At 45.7% G+C, this 20,481-nt stretch overlaps 1 protein-coding gene across 2 annotated transcripts in view; it reads left to right on the plus strand.

Moving 5' to 3' along the window:
- Positions 1-20,481, plus strand: part of LOC126523520 (NADPH oxidase 4-like) — a 262,696-nt gene that overhangs the window by 135,976 nt on the left and 106,239 nt on the right. For both annotated transcript variants that reach the window (XM_055066892.2, XM_050172121.3), the window contains exon 2: positions 16,516-16,611. Coding sequence is in view for 1 of the 2 variants with exons in the window: in XM_050172121.3 (XP_050028078.2) it covers positions 16,516-16,611 (96 nt within the window). In the remaining variant the exon portion in view is untranslated. The remainder of the gene's footprint in view (positions 1-16,515; positions 16,612-20,481) is intronic.

Raw genomic sequence — 20,481 nt, forward strand, 5'->3', positions numbered from 1 at the left:
AAAATCACCGCAGCGAACGTGCGTTTTGCGGCGGTAATGTTGCGGTCTGTTCCGTTCAGCTTCGGAAGCGATGCGTGGTGCAGTAGTCGCGTGCAGCGGTAAATGTTCGCGCCATTCGTTTCTCCGAGGCTTATAAAGCAACTTGAGGCACAAGTTCCACAGCGCTGCACTCAACTGTGCGGCGGAGGGTGTACGCCGATGCGCGAGGAGATGCTTTCTTGCTTTTGTGTTTGGCAGCCCGTTTCGCCTCGCGACTCGCGAAGGAGATGAGGTGAGGAGGGCGGGGTGGAATTTGCTTACTGGGCTTTTTTTCCCGCTATTATTTGGTAGTGCCGACCGCGTTTCAGCAGCACTCGCCTCAGCGGTTACCGCATACCTCTGGGCCCACTGTTTGTTGAAGACTGACCCCGTACGTTGTTTAAAAGGGGAAAACACGGAAATACGGGGTACTGTCAGCCGTTACGTCATATCCCCGAATAGATTTCGTTGAGGAGTTGTCCCTATTGCTTAAGATAAATAAAGACATCAATTAAATAAAAAAGACGACAAAGGGACGATAAATCGACATCGATAACGAGAAAAGAGAGAAGGAAAAGCGATGCCTAGAGTAAGAGATTCATACAAGAGAATGACCCTACAATTGCAGGGGGGGGGGGGGGGGCATGCTCGAAGCCGACAAAAACGACCGTTTGTGTTAGTGGCCGATGAAGAACGCAACGTGCGTCTAAATATAAATGCCAGTTCGCGGATACTTCAGTTCGTAACAAGTGTCTTGCAGCGCTACTTGTCAATCGGCGGCTCACCACATCTGCCGACTGCGCGTGCGTGCATACACGTAGCCTCCAGAACCTTATGCGCAGTTTTCACACCATTGCTGCAAACAAAGCATAACTGCATGCGGGCTGAACTTCCGCGCAAAGGCAATTCGATGCCTTGTCTACTCTTTTTTCAGTGCCATCATAATAAATAAATATTTGATACCTGTGGGGACGGAAAACTAATTAATTTTTTTGGTCAAATGCTGACGTAAAATTTGCGACACGGGAAGTCGCTCAGATAATTCGTCAAGTGAAAGCATTAAACTCTTAGGCAAAGGTACACCCTTTGGGGTGTATATCTGCCACACAACAATAATCGTCATCTGCCTTGCTTGCGTTTACTTTCTTGAAAACGCCGCGCCCGCTACTTTTCTGTCGGGAAAGCTATCTCATGCTGATAAGACAGATGACGTTTGTTGTTGTGCGGCAAGATACAACCCAAAGAGTGCAGTTTTGTTTTCGAGTGTATCTTAGCCATTAAGGGCACAAATTGTTATACTACTCGTTATTCTTAAGCCACCTCAACTACTGCTGTCTCGTATGGCGTACTACTACTGCAGTATATATATATATATATATATATATATATATATATATATATATATATATATATATATATATATATATATATATATATATATATATATATAAACTGCATTCGTACAGTTATTTAAAGTTATTAACTGGTCTACTTGTAACGTGTCATGGTTTTTCTTCAACACCGTAGTTTAAAATGTTGGTATAATGTAGCTTCAAGTATTTACTAATATCAGCCAATACAAATTTTAAAGTAGTGCCTAAGCAAAGTACTAAGACGTTGTGTGTGTAATATTAGATTAGGACTCAAAGAAAAGCTTCCTTCACTATACTGCATTCCCCTACAGGAAAGCTGACGCAAAGCAAGCACTGGCATTAATTATTTGCTTTAAGTTATTCGTTACAGCCATTGAAAAGCATTACATATTATGGTAATTACTGAAATTGATTTGACTTCGTGTACAACTTGCCAGACGCAGTTCTTGCTGTTCTGAAAGCACGTAGAGCGCACTACTGGTATGGGTTTTAAGTGGTATCTTATGAAAAACATGTGACCTTCCTTTTCTGTAGCTTTTTTATCACTTTCCTTATCTGTTATTTCTTCTGTAATGAATCTTGCAGTGTCATTTTTAGTTATCACATAACTGTAATAAAATAAAATGTTATGACAATGTATATACCACTGTGTTCTCTATGAAGCACTTCCGAGGACCAACTTTCCGCCGTATACCTAATGTAAATCTACACAACAATGAGTTTGGAATTGATTTTTACATGTTATCTGTTGACTTCGAGGCGTGCTTCTTTCTGTCCGTTTTTATGTGCTTTTCAATCGTTTCGTTCATCCGCCTTTGTCTTGTAGGCCTTGTCAATATTGTATTATTTCTGCACTACAACGTTCTATAACGTGTAAGAGCGTTCAAAAGCGTATAGTTGCTTTTATGGAAAAGTTCGAAGTTGAATCAAAGGTAGGCTTAAATTACTAAAATTTACCGCTTACGTTTTGGTCATGAAAGTCGCATCTCAAATGCTCAAAGCGACACATAGAGGTATAGGTTTGAGATTCCGTAGATAAATGAGTGACATCGACGAGGAAAAGGTGACAATACTTTGTCAGCTGGTGGATCCATGGTCGTACGCCACTACTGTTTCTCACTTTAACATAATGTGACAGTTTTGGTTGCAGAGGCGATGTGTGTAATCCAGTGTACTCTCTCGTACCACTGACACGCTGTGGGTCGTTGTCCATTCCATAGTCACGCCAAAACGTGTACGTATAGTTTACTGCAGGCTGTTTCATTACTTTGGCTTAAAGTTGATTGAGTGGAGTCCGAGGAACATGTATCCTGAAAAACATGTAGGCGCTCAAGGTCGGCCCTCGGCAACAGTGTCACGGAAGTGACAGCGGAGCGCGTCTTGCGCAAAGGAACGCTGCTATGAACCGACTGGTGTTACCGTTTCTTTTTAATGTACGACCAAGTGTGCAGGTTGGCACTGTGCTCTCCTTTCTCCCGACTGCAATTTCTGTCGGGCTGTTCTTCATCGTGCTTCGTAGCCTGTTGCCCTGCGTGTCCACCGTGTCTACGTTCTGTATTTTAAGACTCGAGTTCATAAGCATATTACTTCTTGGTCGTGTGTTATGGCTTCATGCTGCACAGAGTGTGCACTGTTAAGGTTTTCTTCTGCTATACTTTCGTCGCAGCTACATGATGTACCTTAAGTCTCGTTCTGTATGCCATGCAGCGTAATGCCATTCCTACTCCCATTTTGTTACTTTTCTTTTCTGGAAATGATTTTTATATTACATACTTCACTTACTAGTTAACCACACGTAGTCAACCTTGAAGAAGGCCGCGGCAAGCTTAAACAACAACGGCAACAAAGATTATGCAGCTTGAGATTGCTAGAACGCATACTCCCGCGGTAAAACTGAGCGTTTTGATATGGCAGATGCGTAAATTTCCAATGCGTGAACTATTGCGATTTAGATTCCCCGTTTTAAAGAACTTCATAAGGGACACAGTGCATCCTGTGTTCAAGAAGAGCAACACGCCCTACTTCAAATGCGAAGGTTTGGAGGCGCCGAAGAGCACAGGCTGCTGTACTTCCTGCTCTTCTCGTGTGCGCCTTTTCTTGCTTTCACTCTAGCAATGCGGTCGGTCACAAAAGTTTACCGAACAGAGGGTGTGCGAAAAAACTGAATTCCTGCGAAGGTTGCGCGCACAGCCTACAAATCGATATTTCGCTGTCTATATCACCTTTCCGTTCTACGCGGTGGCTCAATAAGAGCCACCGCGTAGATGTGAAAGTTGCAACACACGTCAGTGAAGCAAAAAGAAATCTTCGGACCTTAGTTTCGTTCGCTGAAGTGTTACGTATCACGCGACCGTCGGAATTTCATCTTCGTCGGACCGTCATTGTTGGCGTTGTAATCACCGTCATGCAGTCGTAGAGCGGCTGTTGGGTCATCGTCGACATCGTACTAGTCTAATCGCCTGATTCCTGCCTTGGTCGTCGTCATTGCCGTCGGGGCAATGTCATCGTGATGTCCGCCATTCGGTGGCTGCCTACATTTTTTACAGCGAAGCGGTATATGACCAGCCGATTCGTACGTCGGTCCATCTGTGGCCTGGGGTGCGATCGGAGATGGTTGTTCGGCGCGTTCGTTCGGTTACGGGCGCGCGCGATTGGCCTACTCCGCGCCGACGTCGCCAGCCGCGGGGCGCGGCCACGTTTTTGGTGCCGTCAAAATCATGACACGCTCCTGTCAATCGTCCTCCCACCGAGCATTTCGTCTGCTAGGCGCCGAACCCGACGGGAGCTGGGAAGTTTGGAGCGATCATACGGCTTCGCCTGGCGCGTCTGGTGGATTGGATTAGATCCAACCGGCGGCTGAGGCATGGCACGTTTGGATCCAATCCATAGTTTAATTCGAGAAAATGGCGCTTCCGTTGGGAACTTAGGTTGTTGCGCTGGCGTTTCTAAAAAAATTAAATTATGGGGTTTTACGTGCCAAAACCACTTTCTGATTATGAGGCACGCCGTAGTGGGGGACTCCGGAAATTTCGACCACCTGGGGTTCTTTAACGTGCACCTAAATCTAAGTACACGGGTGTTTTCGCATTTCGCCCCCATCGAAATGCGGCCGCCGTGGCGCGACCTCGTGCTCAGCAGCCCAACACCATAGCCACTGAGCAACCATGGCGGGTCTGGCGTTTCTAGAGGAAGGAGGAGAGCGGGCGGCGGTGCAAAACGCGTTTGAAGAAATGGCAGAAAGTGAATTCCGGCGTCGTTATTGTTTCTCCAAACAAATAATTCCTTGGTTGTACAGCGAAATCGACCCCATCAGCAGTGCCAGCGAGCCACTGGAATGTTGTCACTGCCTCTTGAAAAGTGCGCCACTCTTCCCTTCGTTTCTTTTTCTTTTTTCTTCTCGATGTGCACGACACCACCTAGGGCCGACGCAAAGAAACTAACAGTTATAAATTGCAGTAGTCGCACGTACTACTATTTGAAAACGTTTTTGGGCTTGAGAAGAAAAAATACATTTTTTTAGATAAAGATTCCATTCATTTGGAAGACGAGAAACATTTCGTTTTGTAGTATACTGTCTGCAAGCAGACGACAAACGACGGAAGTAAACTTCCGGGGAGGTCACCGCTTCCTGATTGGCTGCTCTCTTCGCCCCGTTGTCACAAATTTTGCGTACTGCCACTTAGTGACGTTGCAACAGCCGAACAGAGCTCGTATCGAACAAAATATCTCCGATGGCGCCCCTGTACGCCGAAAACTCCTTCGGCGCAACCTCATGCGCATGCGCAAAAAGAAAAGAGAAATACTGGTGCGCGATTGGCTCCGCCAGTAGTGACGTCATTGCTCTCCGTCGCAGCCGAGTGCGCGCGTGCAGTTTCTCTCCGGTTACGAAATGCGTGGGCAAAGAGTCATACGTACTCCTGATGAGCAGGCAGCTTTCGATCAGCAACGCCACGAGCAGAACCGAGAACTAGCTAGTCTACGCCGTGCCGATGCTGCAGCCCGGGCACTAGAACAGGCTCGTGAAGCCAAGCGCAAGCGACAACTGCGTACGGTGGATCTAGCGGCCTACCAATCCATCGTTAATATGCACCGTCGGGATTAACCCAGTGTCGGATTAACCCAGGATTAACCCAACACCGAGGCCGCACGTTTCAGCTTCGCTGGTTAATCATCTGTACGGAGTGCCTGGGCGGTGATTTTTTTTTTTTTTTTTTACATCTGGGGTAGTGCCTGTTCACCGCTCCTTTCGAGTGAATATCATTGACCGGTGGGATACAGTGCGGTCGAGAGAATTCGTTCCAAGCGGAGACGCCGTGCGAAATCAGCGGCTATAATTCGTAAACTGAAATATAAGGGGTAAAGTAAATAATTCATTAGCTTAATTAACGTAATTAGTTAATTATTCAATTGAAAAGTTTGATTTCGCGTAGTAGTAATGGCCGCCTCATCGAGTAATTTATATCAAAGATTATAATTGTGCTATCTACGATAGCCAATCTTTAAGAAATTTGGTGCAGCTAAAAAAAAAGCGCCCTGTATTTCCGCTGCGGTCTAACTTGTTTTTTGTGCGAATTCAATGTAGTACACGGTGACTTCAACCCTGAACGCGGTCACGTAATAAAAACCCCTGAAAGTCAAAGCACGTGCCAGGCATCCGGCTCGCATTGACAATGAGCTAAAACTAGTGCCTGCCTCTTTGCGTAATGCCCCCTTGACGTGATCGGCACCGTATAGACTTCGTCCACTGCGCAGCCAAGCCTTCCGGCTATGTAAGCCGGGCTATTATTTCCTCCTTTTGGCTCTCGTAGGCCTCTTCTCTGCACGTCATTTTTGATGGTATCGCGATCGCTATCGCCAACACCGCTGCACTGAAGTGGCATCGACAGTACACGGCGTTACTTTACTAAGCGGCTTCTCGTGCAGAAAATTACTGCGCGGGGCCCGACGCCTACTACGCCCAAAGGGAGAAAGATAAGGCTCAGCAAACGGCCTACAAAAGATGAACGGTGCACAAATGCCCGACTTTCCTGGTGCTTCTTTGCTGCGGTAAGGCGTAGCACTATAACAGCAAAACCGACGGACGCTGTGGGCGGCCGATCAGATGACAAAATCGTCTTCCCAGAATATGTGCCAACCAGATGTACAGTGAAAGCCACGCAAGAAAGACGATGGTCAGAGATTTGATATTTGTTTGCGCTTGTACAGATTCAACTTTGTCGAGGCTGTGCTTTCTAACTAAAAACGTAGAAACCAAAAGTGAGCGCCAACGTAGCTTTCATTTGTGCCCTCGGTCTTTTTTTAGGTTGTTCGACAAAATTGACTCTTTTGTTGCTATATGCACAGTTCCACACGCATTCTTAACACAACGGATACGGCAGCGATTCACGAAAATTGTCATTTACTTTCGTAGTTCAGACCCTAAAAAGGCAACCACCACTACCTTCTGAGCGCAGCAACGTTTAAAAGTTGTCAACATTTTCACAATTGAAAGATTACCGAAGGCTCGTGGATTTACATATCTATAATATTATTTCTTGTGTGCCTTTGAAAATTTACAGTGACCGTATGCACACCTTTATTCAGCGCGGGGCGTCAGGTTACAATATGATGTGACATCATGAAATCTGGCGTCGCGGTCACGCATTGTTCACTCCTCTATATAGGTAATATATATTTCATTGCGATTGATAGGGAAGGGAACATAAGAAGAATATTCCAAACATTCAAAACTCACTGGACGCTAGCATAATTAACGTAATTATAAAAGATAAAGAACGCTGCTTAATTATATATTTTGACAATGTGTGCATTTACAAACGTCACCCTGCTCATGTTGACATAGACTGCAGGTTTTCAGTTGTTATTGCCAATAAACTAAATTCTACATGTGGCGCTGACCTACGTCGAGGTAGCCTTGAGGTTGGAGTGAGACAAGGAAAATGCTAGAAGCCCGGCGCGGAAACTTCAGTGCAGAAGTGTTCACAACGCACTGAATATGTGCACGTTTACAAAGCCTACCGTCGTAAGCTTGTAGGTTCAACGTCCATTATTAGCGAATGTTTCCACCTGTGGATATGTTACGCAGTAATGTTCTCGACTATCCAAAAGCCCGCGCCACTGAAATATTTGCTGTTTTTTTTTACAGCGAAGTTGTTTATGGCTAGGTTCTGGTGGATCTCCGTGGACATGGACCAACTATTTTTCATACGTGGGCCCATCCGCGGCAGAGTTGAAGCAGGCATTAGAACTACCCATACGTTGGCCGATCCTGAAGGTTCTGCAATACCGGGCCGACCCGCGGCGGAAGTGCAGTTCGCTAGAAATGGCCCACATTCACAACTTCGTTAGTCACCGTTCTTCAAAGAGTGGAAGGGCACTGAATTTCTTTTTTTTTTTTGGCAGAACCATTGCGTGCTGTTGTGCAAACCCTTTTTACATGACCAGTAATGTTCCTCATGAGTTCGGCTTGGTGTTACGTGTATATGTGAGCACGCTTTTGAAGGATTACTACAATCATTTTGGGCAGATCTAGATTACAGGAATGTTGAGTGCTTCTGCGTGTCTTTTTTAAACAACATTGCGTGGACAGAAGCAAACTACAAATGGAGGAGCACACGAAGGCGTCGCTTGTATATGTTTCAAACTTGCGGAGGACAGTGGAAATTTCGTTTCAGGAGTTATACTGAGAAATAGAGAAATATAATAAGGCTGGATTATCTAGCTGTCTGTACAGGAAAATGGTTGACGAAATTTAAGTGCAGAAAATAGTAGGTAAAAGCCAAAAAACAAAACACCGCCCATGCACTCAGCGAAGCCACACATTTCAGCTTCGCTGAAATGTGCGGCCCCGATGTTTATCGCTGGGTTGATTCCGACGGTTTATTAAATTCTTTCTCGATTATTGGTTTTGTTATTGCGTTTCTTAATGAGGTTAAATACACGCTTCGCTTGAGTTTATGACAGTGTTTATTTGAGTTTAGTGACAGTGTTTATGTGCCAAGAGTTGATGTCTTTAAGCACTCTTTCATTGTCAAGACAATTGTTGAGTGGAATAACTTGAATTCTTGTGTGTTTCCGAGGAATAACAGGGTTGACTCTTTTGAAGAAAACTTGACTGCGTTCTTTGCGTGAACTTTGTGCTCTGTATTCCCAGCCTGTAACAGCCCGGCAGGGCTCACCCCAGTATTGGAAATAAATAAATAAAATAAAAATAAAATTCGGCTTCGCATATCACCATCAAGTAGGGGTGCACTGAGTGTTTCATTGTGTTAACCGAGCGGGTACTTCAAAGTCAAATGCCGCATATTTCATTTAATTGAAGACAGTTTCCGCGAGCGTTTGCCTAGCGTAAGAAATGCGTGAACACTTTTATGCGTACTCAACGAAAAATCTGGCCGTCCGTCACCTAAGACGAATGCAATGGCAAATACTAACCCCTAAATAATGGCTTATACCCCTGCAGAAAGATTTATTTGGCCGGACCAGGAATGTATTGCCTAGGTACATACAGCTTAGCTGTAAAAACTAGCCATTAAATTTTGCCCGTACATGGAAGTTGTGGGCGGTAATAATATTGCGGTAATCGTGAAAGTAAGACATGTAGACTCAATATAACTGAGAGGTGCGACAGAAACAAAATTGGCTATGAAAGTTATCACACACAGACGCAGACACGCACAAAAAAAGAAATGTCAAACGAGATCATTTCATAACGAGAAGCTACAAGAGGAAATTCGTCCACGGCCACGATTTGTGCGTAGAGCGTAGAAACGTGCTATAAGTTTATGCACGTTGCTAACACATGGTATCGGATTAGCTGGTCCGCGTATTGGGAATGTATTTTAGGACCGGTGCAAACGGTCAAGGAACGGGGAAGTTTAGACCCTCGTCCGTTCTTCACCGCGCCTTGCGATTTCGCACTAATATGCGTTACGGAAATATCGAGGGTCTCTTGTTAGAGTGCCCAAGTGCCCATCATAGGGTAAGTGTGGATGTAGTTAAGCGCTGGAGAGTTTTAAGGGCGCTGGGAGAAGCCTAACATGCCTGGGTATGCGACATGTTTAAGACGTCCGAAAGATTGTTGGCTCAATGGTTATGGAAACACATATTGTAGCTAACATTACATTATGTCACTGTACTGACATATGGGCTGAATCTGTGGTTTGTTACTTGGGATCATGGTTTTTAAAGTCAGGAGAAGACGGAGAAGACCAGCGAAAAAATGCATTAAGATTGCTGGAAGTTGCCACCGCCAAGTTTTAAAAGGGATACCCATACTATTCATCGAGGGTATTGGGTATCCATGCTGTAAACAGTAGAATAAAGTCAATGGCGACGAAAATAGGAGGCGTTGCGGCGGAGTGTAAAATGTATTTATTCTCGGCCTGTATAATCGCATATTTGAGGAAAGCGCAGTTCAAACGACTGTGGCTTGCTCGTGGTACCTGGCTGCGTAGATTGTTCATACTTTGAATATCTGTCTTTGAATGTTTGGCATGACAACGATGGGGTGAATTTGGTGGCGAAATCCGTGAATTCCCCTCTAGTGTCACGGCCAGTCTGGCAGATTCATGAAAATGCGACGTCAGGTCCTTCTGTTCAACGCATTATTGTGTGCAGCCAGATGAATTGAAAATAGCTGCACTTAGTATTTGCTTTATTGTCTGCCTTCAATGCTTTGTATATAAAAAAGTAAGGTCAAACTGTCTTTTCTTGGGAGGGTGGGGGGAATTCGTCATAACAAGACTTTCATACCTAGGAATTATGGACATTGCCCCTACTGCCATCTGTCGACCTCCACTGCATTGCACCGAAGTAGCTCAATGTGCATCGTGTTTTGAAAAGATATTGCAGAAGGTTGCTCCAATTTCAGCAACTTTCAGTAAGAAGCGTCGAGAGGGTACGCCCTTCTAAATGGCATGTGTATTTAGGGCACTTATTCATTACTTTCCAGCCGCCTTTATTCAAAACTTTCAGTTATTCGTAACTTTCCAGGTAACACCTTCTTGTTGTCAAGGACGGTGGAAAACAACATTGAAGTGTGTTTCAAATTCTTTGATATTGCATCAAAATCCAGCGTACAGCAGCAACATGGCATGTAGCAACATGATGAGATGGTTACTTCTCCCAAGTACATGGGGATGCAGCTTTTGGCACGTAAGCGTGGTATTTAAATTCAAATAAATGTTTTCACGTGCATAGCTTACCAGTTCCTGCGGCTTGTTCTGGTCTAGGCACATTGGTCTGCTGCGCCCGACGTTGCCCGGTTGCAGCCGCGCGCGTAGTTATACGAGTCGCTACTTCAGCAGCGGTTCGTACCTTGCGAGGAGGCGCCACAGCGCATTGCGAAGAGGTAACACAGGTAGGGAGACTACGCGGCGCACAATTCACATCGCTCGATACGTGTCACGATAGGGTAGAAGTGGAAACTTGAGGGTGCAAAGCACTCACTTACCAGCAACAGTTACAAGAACGGACTGTTTATTTCCGCGCACTAGTCACTTCTTTTTGTTCGATAGGTTTTGTCTAAATGGCGATATGTCTTCTCGTCATTGCCCTTGTCACACTACAGACGCGGTATTTTCCCCTCTTTCAAAGGATGCATCGCCCCAATGTGAAAGTTAAGGGTGTGCATGCACTAAACAATAAAGCGCGAACCACGTGGATAAGTGTGACTTTATATGCACCACAATATGTAACCACAATGCAAAGTGACGACGTATCGACGTTACGCGGGGCGTCTGTGACATGGCGTGACTTAAGAACACCCTAGGCCCTAGCTGCGACGCACACCGGCGGCGGCGGCGCACACCATCGCCAACCGAACCGGCTATTGGAATGAGGCCATAACAGTTTCCGCTGTAAAACCAGCTTGAAGAACAAACATATCCGAAAGTTGTATTCGGGTCTGAGGAGGCCATACCAGTGCTTTAATCTTCACCAAAACACTGCTACAAGGAAGGCGAGAAAGTGCCCAAGTGCCATAAATGCAAAGTCTTGTCTTGCCGGTGTAGGATACCGAGCAGTATGCATATGGGATCTCTGCGGAACAAACGTGTCACGTTTTCTTTGATATTCCATCTGTAGCAAAATTAAGCGCCCGAAGTAGGCATTCGATTGCGGTCAACATGATTTCCTTTGCGCTTTCTTTTTTCATTTCGGTGCTCGCACCTTACAAAAGAAAAACAAACATTGTTGCGGCGCAGCGAATTGTCGCATGATGTAAGTTCGATTTTGTTACTTCTTCTTTTGCGGGAGAGTAATGGGCCACGGGACGCTTTAGTTGCCGGAGACTGCTATGATATTATTGCGATTGTAATTATATGGATACTCCAGGCGCATTCCTGCCTTCTCCGTCGCCCTGATGTTCCGTATAAAGTCCAAGGGCGATAACATCGTGACCGCGCCCCTTATGCTGTATGTGCGAGTGAAAGAGCAGGGGAGGAGAAGGTTATTGGTGAGCCGGCGATGGTGCCTCAATCTTGTGTGTGCAAGGGAGAAAAGCGGGGAGGAAGCGCGCTGCTTTGCGTCGCGCGGTATACATCAACGGGGGGGCTTAGTATTCTGTGATCTGTGTATCTGTGATTGCGCAACGTGCTTACTTGCCTTGCTTGACACACTACATACAGTGACTTTTTCTTCGATACGTAGATTTATTGGAAACGTATACGTCTTGGAGACTTATACGACTTTTAGGTCTTGTGCATACATGCAGTGAACTTTAATTCCAGTGGCTCTCTTTTTCCCTTTATCAAGCTGTAACTGCGAATTTGTATATTCCATTGTATCTTCGCATTTCTAATGCACGAGGGCGAGTAATATGAAAGTGAGCCAACCCACCCCGCTAATTGATGGTTCCGTTCATTGTCTGCGTGGCATGCGCGTAGCACAAAGACATCTCTGATGTTCAAAAGTGACACGCAGGTGTGAGGATAAATCTTCTTTAATGCTCTCATACTCTCGATCGAACATAGTCGCGTGACATCATGGACGCTACAAAATTTCAACAGCGCGGTGTCGTGAAGATTTTGACAGCTGAAGGTGTTTCCCCAAAAGAAATTAGTCGCCGTATGGCTGCCGTGTACGTTGAACATTGCATTTTATTGGCCACTGTGAGGCGTTGGATTGAACGGTTCAAAGAAGGGCGTGAAAATTGCAAATACGGTCCAAGACCGGGCCAAAGCCACCGTGCAATCACCCATAACACAATTGCAAAGGATCATAAGCTGATTAGACAAGAACGAAGGATAACCGTCGATGAACTGGCAGAGCGTGTGAACATCAGTAACTGTTCGGATAACACCAGAATTCATGAACTTCTCGCTTATTAGCTCTTGTGTGCACAATCGATGCCCGATGTTTTGAACCACCGCCAAAAGACGGAGAGGTTCGGTGCTGCCTTGACTCATCTGATCCGGTATCACTATGAGGGTGACGACTTCTTGTCTGCAATTGTGACCGAGGATGAATCATGGTGCCACTACTACGAGCCTGAAACACGACGGCAAAGCTTACAGTGGAAACATTCGGAAACACCATCCCCAAAGAAACCAAAGGCCGTCGTATCCGCCGAAAAGTGATGTTCTTTTTTCGATCGTCAGGGGCCATTACTGATAGAATTTGCTAAAGCTGGAAAGACTATCTGTAGTTTCCAATATTGTGAAACGCCGGATCGGCGGCGTGTCACAATCAAGAAAAAACGACGTGGAAAATTGACGAATGGGGTCATCTTGCTCCACGACAATGCCCGTGCCCACGTCGCTCATGTGGTTAATACAAAGATGGCAAAGTTCAAGGGGTAAACGCTGCAACATCCGCCATACACCCCAGACCTGTCACCTTGCGACTTCCACATTTTGGGGCAACTGAAAAAACAACTCAAGGGAACCAGATTCGTGTCGGATGACGACGTGAAAGAGTCGGACTTTTTGAGTTGGGAAACCAAGGAGTTTTGTGAGAGGGGAATCACGCGACTGGTTAGTCAGTGGGACAAATGTCTAAATGCTCATCAAGACTGCTTTTACATAAACTACCCCATTTGTCATATATATTCGCGTTGACTCACTATCAATTGATTCGCCCACGTATATTTTGCAAAAATCCCGCTTTTTCTATGTGCGCTCTTTTGCGACTATAGTTCCGGTGCAATTACTCACAATACACGACTGGTGACAGCTGCTCCTGCGCAATATATTGAAACAAAGAACAGCGTCATTTTTCCCTGACCGTCGCATATGCACAAAAATGTAAACAAGGTTCTTGCATGAGAGTTTCACTAAAATATTTATCCTCAACTTGTTCACTTCATGGCCTTTGCATTTTTCATATCAGCGGCATGCACTGCTTTGCTGGTTTCGGACTGATACTGTTCTAAAGTTCGTGTGATATTTCCTTTATTATTAAATATACAAAAACATAGAAGCATTGATATAGCTTTTTTCGTGCACAATTTTTGGGACATCCGAGTATTTTCTTTTATGAAAATATACATATTTTACTTGTCTTGGCAGTGCGTAGCGTTCAAGAATTAGTTTGCAGCATTTTTGGCAATGACAATGCGGGTATTTATTCATTTATTTGATCGCTCCACACATTCTATGAATAGGAGGCGGAGCTGCAACGTGAGCGCCCTCACCCCGAACGAAATTTCTGACTACGCCAGTGTTGCGAACTTAAAGGTGTTTACGTTCGGGAGATCTTTTGAAATGGGGTTCTTTGAAAATGCTGGCCGTTAGCATCTAATTGGAGCACGGCGGTGAACTTCAACAGAGAGCCGAAGGGGTAATGTCCAAAATGTCTGCAAATGCGAACGTGGGCTCCGCGAAGTAGTGATCCCAATGCGCTGAAGTCACAATTATCAGCCTACAGGAAGGCGTAAAGCGTTTGATCAGGAGTCCTGCGCATGAATACATATGAATGCGCCTCAGTTTGATTCAAACCGCCATTCGGTGCACAGAGTGAGCTTGAGCAGTGTGACTATTACGTGATCAACAATTTGCAGAAAAGGACACGTGGCAGCGTGGCGGGAAAGTGGAACAGGGAATACTTGCGGGTGTGGAAGTATTAGCGCCAATTCCGTTCTTCTATCGTGCGGTTCCTCTTTTGGCAACCATATGCCCCAAGATTTGAATGTTGGGCTAGTTGGTCGTCCATATTTGAAATAGTAACTTAGCGCTTGTCCTTGTCCCTCTTTCTTGTTTCCGTGGTTTTATTCGCGCTAAGTTACTACTTCAACTATGCCCCAAGGCAATGTAAATCAGTGGCTGTGGTGTTTGGCTGCAAAGCACGAGGTCGCGGTATCGTATCCCGGCCACGGCGGCCGCATTTCGATGGGGGATAAATGCGCAAACACTCGTGTACTTAGACTTAGGTGCATGTTAAAGAGCCCCGGATGGTCGAAATTTCCGGAGTGCCCCACTATGGCGTGCCTCATAATCAGATCGTGGTTGTGGCACGTAAAACCACATAATTCAATTCAAGGCAATATAAACTCGTCGTTACTTTCCTCATAAATCGCACGTAGCTTATTAATGACTCATCCTGTATCAACTTTTAGGTTGGAATATACGTCAGCGTCCGTGTGCCAGTTCACCACAGGGTAGAGTCGTGAAAAAAGATCAACGAGAACTGTGTCAGCTGTCGGTGTTATAATCGGGCTATTACACCAAGTTACAATGAACGTTCTCTGTGAGCAGTACCTGCTCTCTTCACGTTGCAACTCCAATATGACGACACTTTTATTGCGATCCTATAGCAACCGCATTACAACGCTTAACGAGTAGGAAACCAAGCAGCTGGTTATCGTAAAAGTAAGACAAGCCTACCTGTTGTAGTGCTTCTGCGCCGATGTGTAGATATACTCAATTACTCTCACGGTTCTTTCCTACTGCATGCGTATGTGCTGCTTCAGGCAAAGAAGCGCAATAAATGATACCAGACTACAAACATAATAGAGCCAAGAAAGTAGTGAAGGGGATGGTCTCGTAGCATCGTTAAAACTTAAAATCAATCCTGTAATAGCCCTGTCGCTGGTTTAATTTTGACCACGTGCGGTTCCTTAAAGGGATAGTAAAGATAAAATTACTTCAGCTGTATTAGTAAATTACCCATCTACAATTCCAGAAAAAGACACTCTTTCTGTGCTGTGACAAGTACTGTGACAAGTAGCTCAGTAGTTTTCTATGTAAGTGTGCTACAGCTAAAAATGCACTCCCACATACATCCCATATGACTCGGAGCGGCGCATAGGCGCGTCCACATTACATTGTGCTGTGGTGAAAATCTGTTCCGTGTGTTTGCATATAAAACCAGAAGAGATATGAAAGGAGGTTGTTGTTGTAACGTACATAGCTTGGTGACTGAAGAAATAAGAGTTCGTATTTGGTATGGAGTTTCTTGAAGCAGTGACGAATTTGGATTATCCACTTCCAGGACCATTGATGAGGAAGCCTGAAATTGAATAATAAAGAAAGGGCTTCAATGTATTTTTCTTGCGTTATTATTCGTTTAATTATGAATGACAATTTATATCACTGAAGGTGAACTGACCTTTAACCGATCTGCCCTTGATAACGTCCAAAATTGGGCTAGTTGTTCCTGCGTAATGGCAAAATGTAAAACTGCGATTTGGGACATCGTCTTGGTCTGCTCTACGCTCCTCTTGCTTATCGCAAGTCATCAGTTGCATGTCTGTATAATCCGCTAGTATGGTCTTCGTCCAGCTGCATTGATGAAAAGTTACGATGATAATGTAGATAATTATGGCAGTTCTGTGGCGATGGCAAAAAAAATGAAGGATAATAACATGAAACAAAATTTAGGGCCATTTGACGAGCAATGCAACGGTAAATAATAGCCGAATTGTACAGAAGGAAACACGGTAGTATGTTGAGTGTAATATAGCATTTACCATACGTGTTTTCTCAGGAAGAGCTGGAGTAAGGCATAAGTTCACACGCTTTCTTGACCACTTTTCATTAGGTATTTGGATAATGCTTAACTTCTTTAGCACGTATAATCAATGCTGGTGTATGTCTTTCTTCTGCATGCTTGATTTCACTTTAATGGGCTGTTCTTTTACGCGAAGCTGTTGGCTGCATTCGAAAATGCTTTCTTTCCATTTCAGGTCGCATGGGTAGGTGCTGTCACGGCCATATTTTTTGCCACCTACTGCACGTACAAATACGAAGAGAAGCACTTCTATTTACGCCAAATACTCGGGGTAAGTTTTTGACATTGCTCATAAATGTGCGTGTGTGTGTTTGTGCATGTTTGTAATTCCTTCCCGCCTCTTTATGTAGCGGTTCTATTACACCTGAAAGGCAAATTTGTAAAGTAAGCATGCACTACTTAAACGGTCCAATTAGAGATCCAATTTAGAGTTGCACAATTTAATTGTAATAATTTGTAGCAGCCGTATGAGTTGTTTTATCACGTCTGTTCTTGGGATCCCTACGACGACTCCTCGTTGCTCTTTGCAACGAGGAGTCCTTGCTACCTGGATACCTAGATGGCGACTGCGATGTTCTTTTATTTGAAAGCAGCTATTGAAGCAAGGAATTCCAACTACGATAACAGAACGCAGTATATGTATACTACAATGCCAGTTGCTACGCCTTAACAATAAATGTTTTAATTCATTCCACAGTTTCAAGAAGAAAACGTACATTATGTATTAATGCAACGTTCGCAGCCGTCCCAAGGTTTTGGTGCACATTGCCAATTTGGAGATGGTTGGCTCCTTATAAAAACGAAAGTAATAACGCTACAGTAGAGTGCAATGAGTCGCTTTCACATTTTACCGGGATACCAGCGCTGTTAAAGCAGATAAATGAAAAGACACATCGCACTTTCGTGGCAAAAGTAGTCTCTTTAAAAATTACTAGGAGAAAGAGAGAGAGAGAGTGAACTTAAACGAGAACCAGCAGTTTAGTCAGCTGGGCCTAGGCCTCCCATGATGCGACGTCGAGGTCTTGCCTCTTCGCCGCTTCGTAGGCCTGCTGGGTCGCCCAGAGTTGGTCGTCGAGATGGGAGCTGCGCAGGGCGGCGTGCCATCTCGACGAGAGGGTCACGCGATTAAGGTCTGAGTATTGATGTTTGCACTCACATAGCATGTGCAAGAGTGTTGCTGATTGAGTTTTACAACTCTTGCACGTCTGGCTCTGGTAGATGTTGGGGTATATGATGAGACAGCGTGTGAGGGAGGAGTATGTATTGGTCTGTACTAGGAGAAATATTTTTTTTTCGCTAAGATTTCATGCAACCGAGGCAAACACGCGATCTTATTGTTTACTGAGATTTAGCATGTATCAGCAACGCATTTTGTCGAAGGCATGACGTCCTCTGTACATGTCCACACAAGCGTTCAAATGCGAAGACAGAGTAGAGGACAGTTAAGGGCATCACGATATTTTCTTGGGTCATTCAGGCAGAGATATGTTGTATATTGACATGCATCTCATTGCATTGTCATCGATGCACAACTGCTGTGGTAACAGACGCGGGCGTAACTTGTCGTGTATACCGCTTTTGTTACCGCTTTTGATACCGCTTGCTTTTGTTACGGAAATGCATCGTGGAGGAGTTTGAAAGCTAGAACGATTAAAACGGAAAAAGATCGCGGCCGAGTGTCGTGAATTAAGCTAACATAAACATTTTTTCGATAGATATTGCCACGAGACAGTGACCCTGCTGTTACCGGCGGCCGGACGAAAATGACGGCGACCAATTGGTCAGAGGCACGCGCGAAAACCTTGTATCAGTCGCCACTGCTTGTGACTCTTGAAACCTTGCATATAGCAATAATTTGTACACAGACGTTATCCCCTTTTTTGATGGAGGTGGGTAAACCTGACGGCGTGCCGGTTCCGTCAACCAACCACGGAACTTCTAAGCGGACACCGTCTTCACTGCTCCGCGATGACCACCGAAGCGACGACGGCGCAGCAGCCACCGGCTCCTGTAATTCTGTTACACCCACCAGACCCGGGAACCTTTTTTCGCACGGATGGCTTGGACGTCGAAGTGTAAATCAACATGTACGAGCGCGTCAGCGACCGCAACAGGTGGGACCTCAAGCTAATGCTAGCCAACGTGATTTCCTGCCTGAAAGGAACGGCACTAGTGCGGTACCAGACGCATGAAGATCTTACAAGTTGGGGCGCTTGCAAGGCGAAGCTGCGTGAGTTGTCCGGCAGACCATTTGGCCGTCAGCAGGACGCCAAAAAGGAACTGGGATCCCGCGTCCAGACGACCACTGACTCGTACATTTCGTACATACAGGACGTACTGGGCTTTGTCAAAAAGCTGACATAGAAATGACCGAATCAGACAAGATTTCGCACATTTTGAAGGGAATAGCCGACGACGCGTTTAATCGACTTGTATTCAAGGACTGTGTGGCGGTCGACGCCATAGTTAAGTATTGTGAACGTTTTTAACAAGCGCAGAACCGCTGCATCGCCCGCCAGTTCCTTTGGCTGCCTATCACCGCAGCCACATCATCATGTGAGGACCCACCGATGTCTGCGCACTCTACACCGTCGGAAGATGTAGCTTGCCTTGTCTGCCGCCAATTCGAAGCAATGACTCCTACGGCCGTCCGTCCAGACGTTCATTCAGCTAACCTGTCCACCGTGTCAACCATACAAGCAGTCGTTCGCCAGGAGTTTGCGAACCTGGGTTTATAATCAGCCGTTCGTTCCATTCGTACACCTGAACGTATTCCTGGTAATTCAACCCAGAGCCAGGTCTACGCTTTGCGCTACAGAAACCTGGCTGACGGGAGAACGGCAGACGACCGACCATATGTTTTAATCGCTCGCGCGTTTGACACATTGCCCGTCGCCGCCGTAGTAGCTGGTCATCACCTTCAAACTGGACCACTGGATTTTGGCGTTGTACTGGAGGTAACATTCGACGTTTTTCCCCTCGCTATGCTCCACATACTTCCGATGCCGCCGTTCCACACTCCAGGTTTAGCCGCACACAAGGCCGTCTCTGTCGCCACGACCATGCCGCATGGTTCTCATCCCCTGCACGGCCTGGCACTACACTTCGTAAAGTTGTGCAGCTCCCGGAGGTGACGCTGCATCGGTGACCCGGTATAAACATCTTCTGTTGACTGTACCTAGGCGCCGGAACCTTCTGGACATTCAAGAGGATGACGTTAGCGTTATGGCCCTCGTGGACACCGGAGCGCATATTTCAATATTGAGTGCTGCTCTCCGTAGCCACTTTTCGCAAAGCTATTACGCTTGCTATACAGAACACAGTATGGATCGCTGATTGCAGCACGTCTGCGATTCTTGGAATGTGCACTGCCCAAGTGTGCACTGCTGTTCATCAGACTACGGTTTTGTTCGCCGTGCTTGCGTAGTGTCCTGACGACGTGATCCTCGGCCTAGACTTTCTCTCGACGCACTTTGCCCTTATCGATTGCTTTTCATGTGTGCTTCAACTGGAACTCCCTTTTTACGCCCAAGCAATATGCGAAACTCAAAGTCGCTTATGTTCCCTAGAGTTCTTTAATCTGCCAACGCAAGACAATGTTGTCTACCCGATTCTCGACGTAGTCCTGACGCATTCTGCCCTCCCGCACATTGGGTAACCATACGGGAAAACAAAACATGTCTACCTGTTTTGAACCTTGGACGTTCTACGCATGTGCTACCTGTCGGTATTGCTCTTGCCATGGTGTCGCCATTGCAGGAATGCGATATTTCTGCTTTAGCCGTCGATGGCCCTCGGAGGGTTTCCGGCTCTCTCATAGCCATCGTGTCGGCATGTGCCGATTTCAAAAATTATATCTACAGATCTCCCGCTTACGCAAGCAGATGATCTTCGTCGGGTCTTGCTGTCGTATGCCGATATCTTTGACCTCAAAAATCGCCATTTAGGCGAATCATGAGGCGTTCAGCACATCATCCACCCTGGCGATGCTAAATCGGTTAACCGGAGCTCTTATCGCGTTTCCGCTGCGGAACGCGCCATAATCTAAAAAGAGGTCGACAAAGCGCTGGCCATGGACATCATCAAACCCTCCTCTAGTCCATGGGCCGCTCCTGTAGTGCTGGCGAAGAACAAAACCTGA

Source organism: Dermacentor andersoni, chromosome 6 (assembly GCF_023375885.2).
Source record: "Dermacentor andersoni chromosome 6, qqDerAnde1_hic_scaffold, whole genome shotgun sequence".
Lineage (NCBI taxonomy): Eukaryota > Metazoa > Arthropoda > Arachnida > Ixodida > Ixodidae > Dermacentor > Dermacentor andersoni.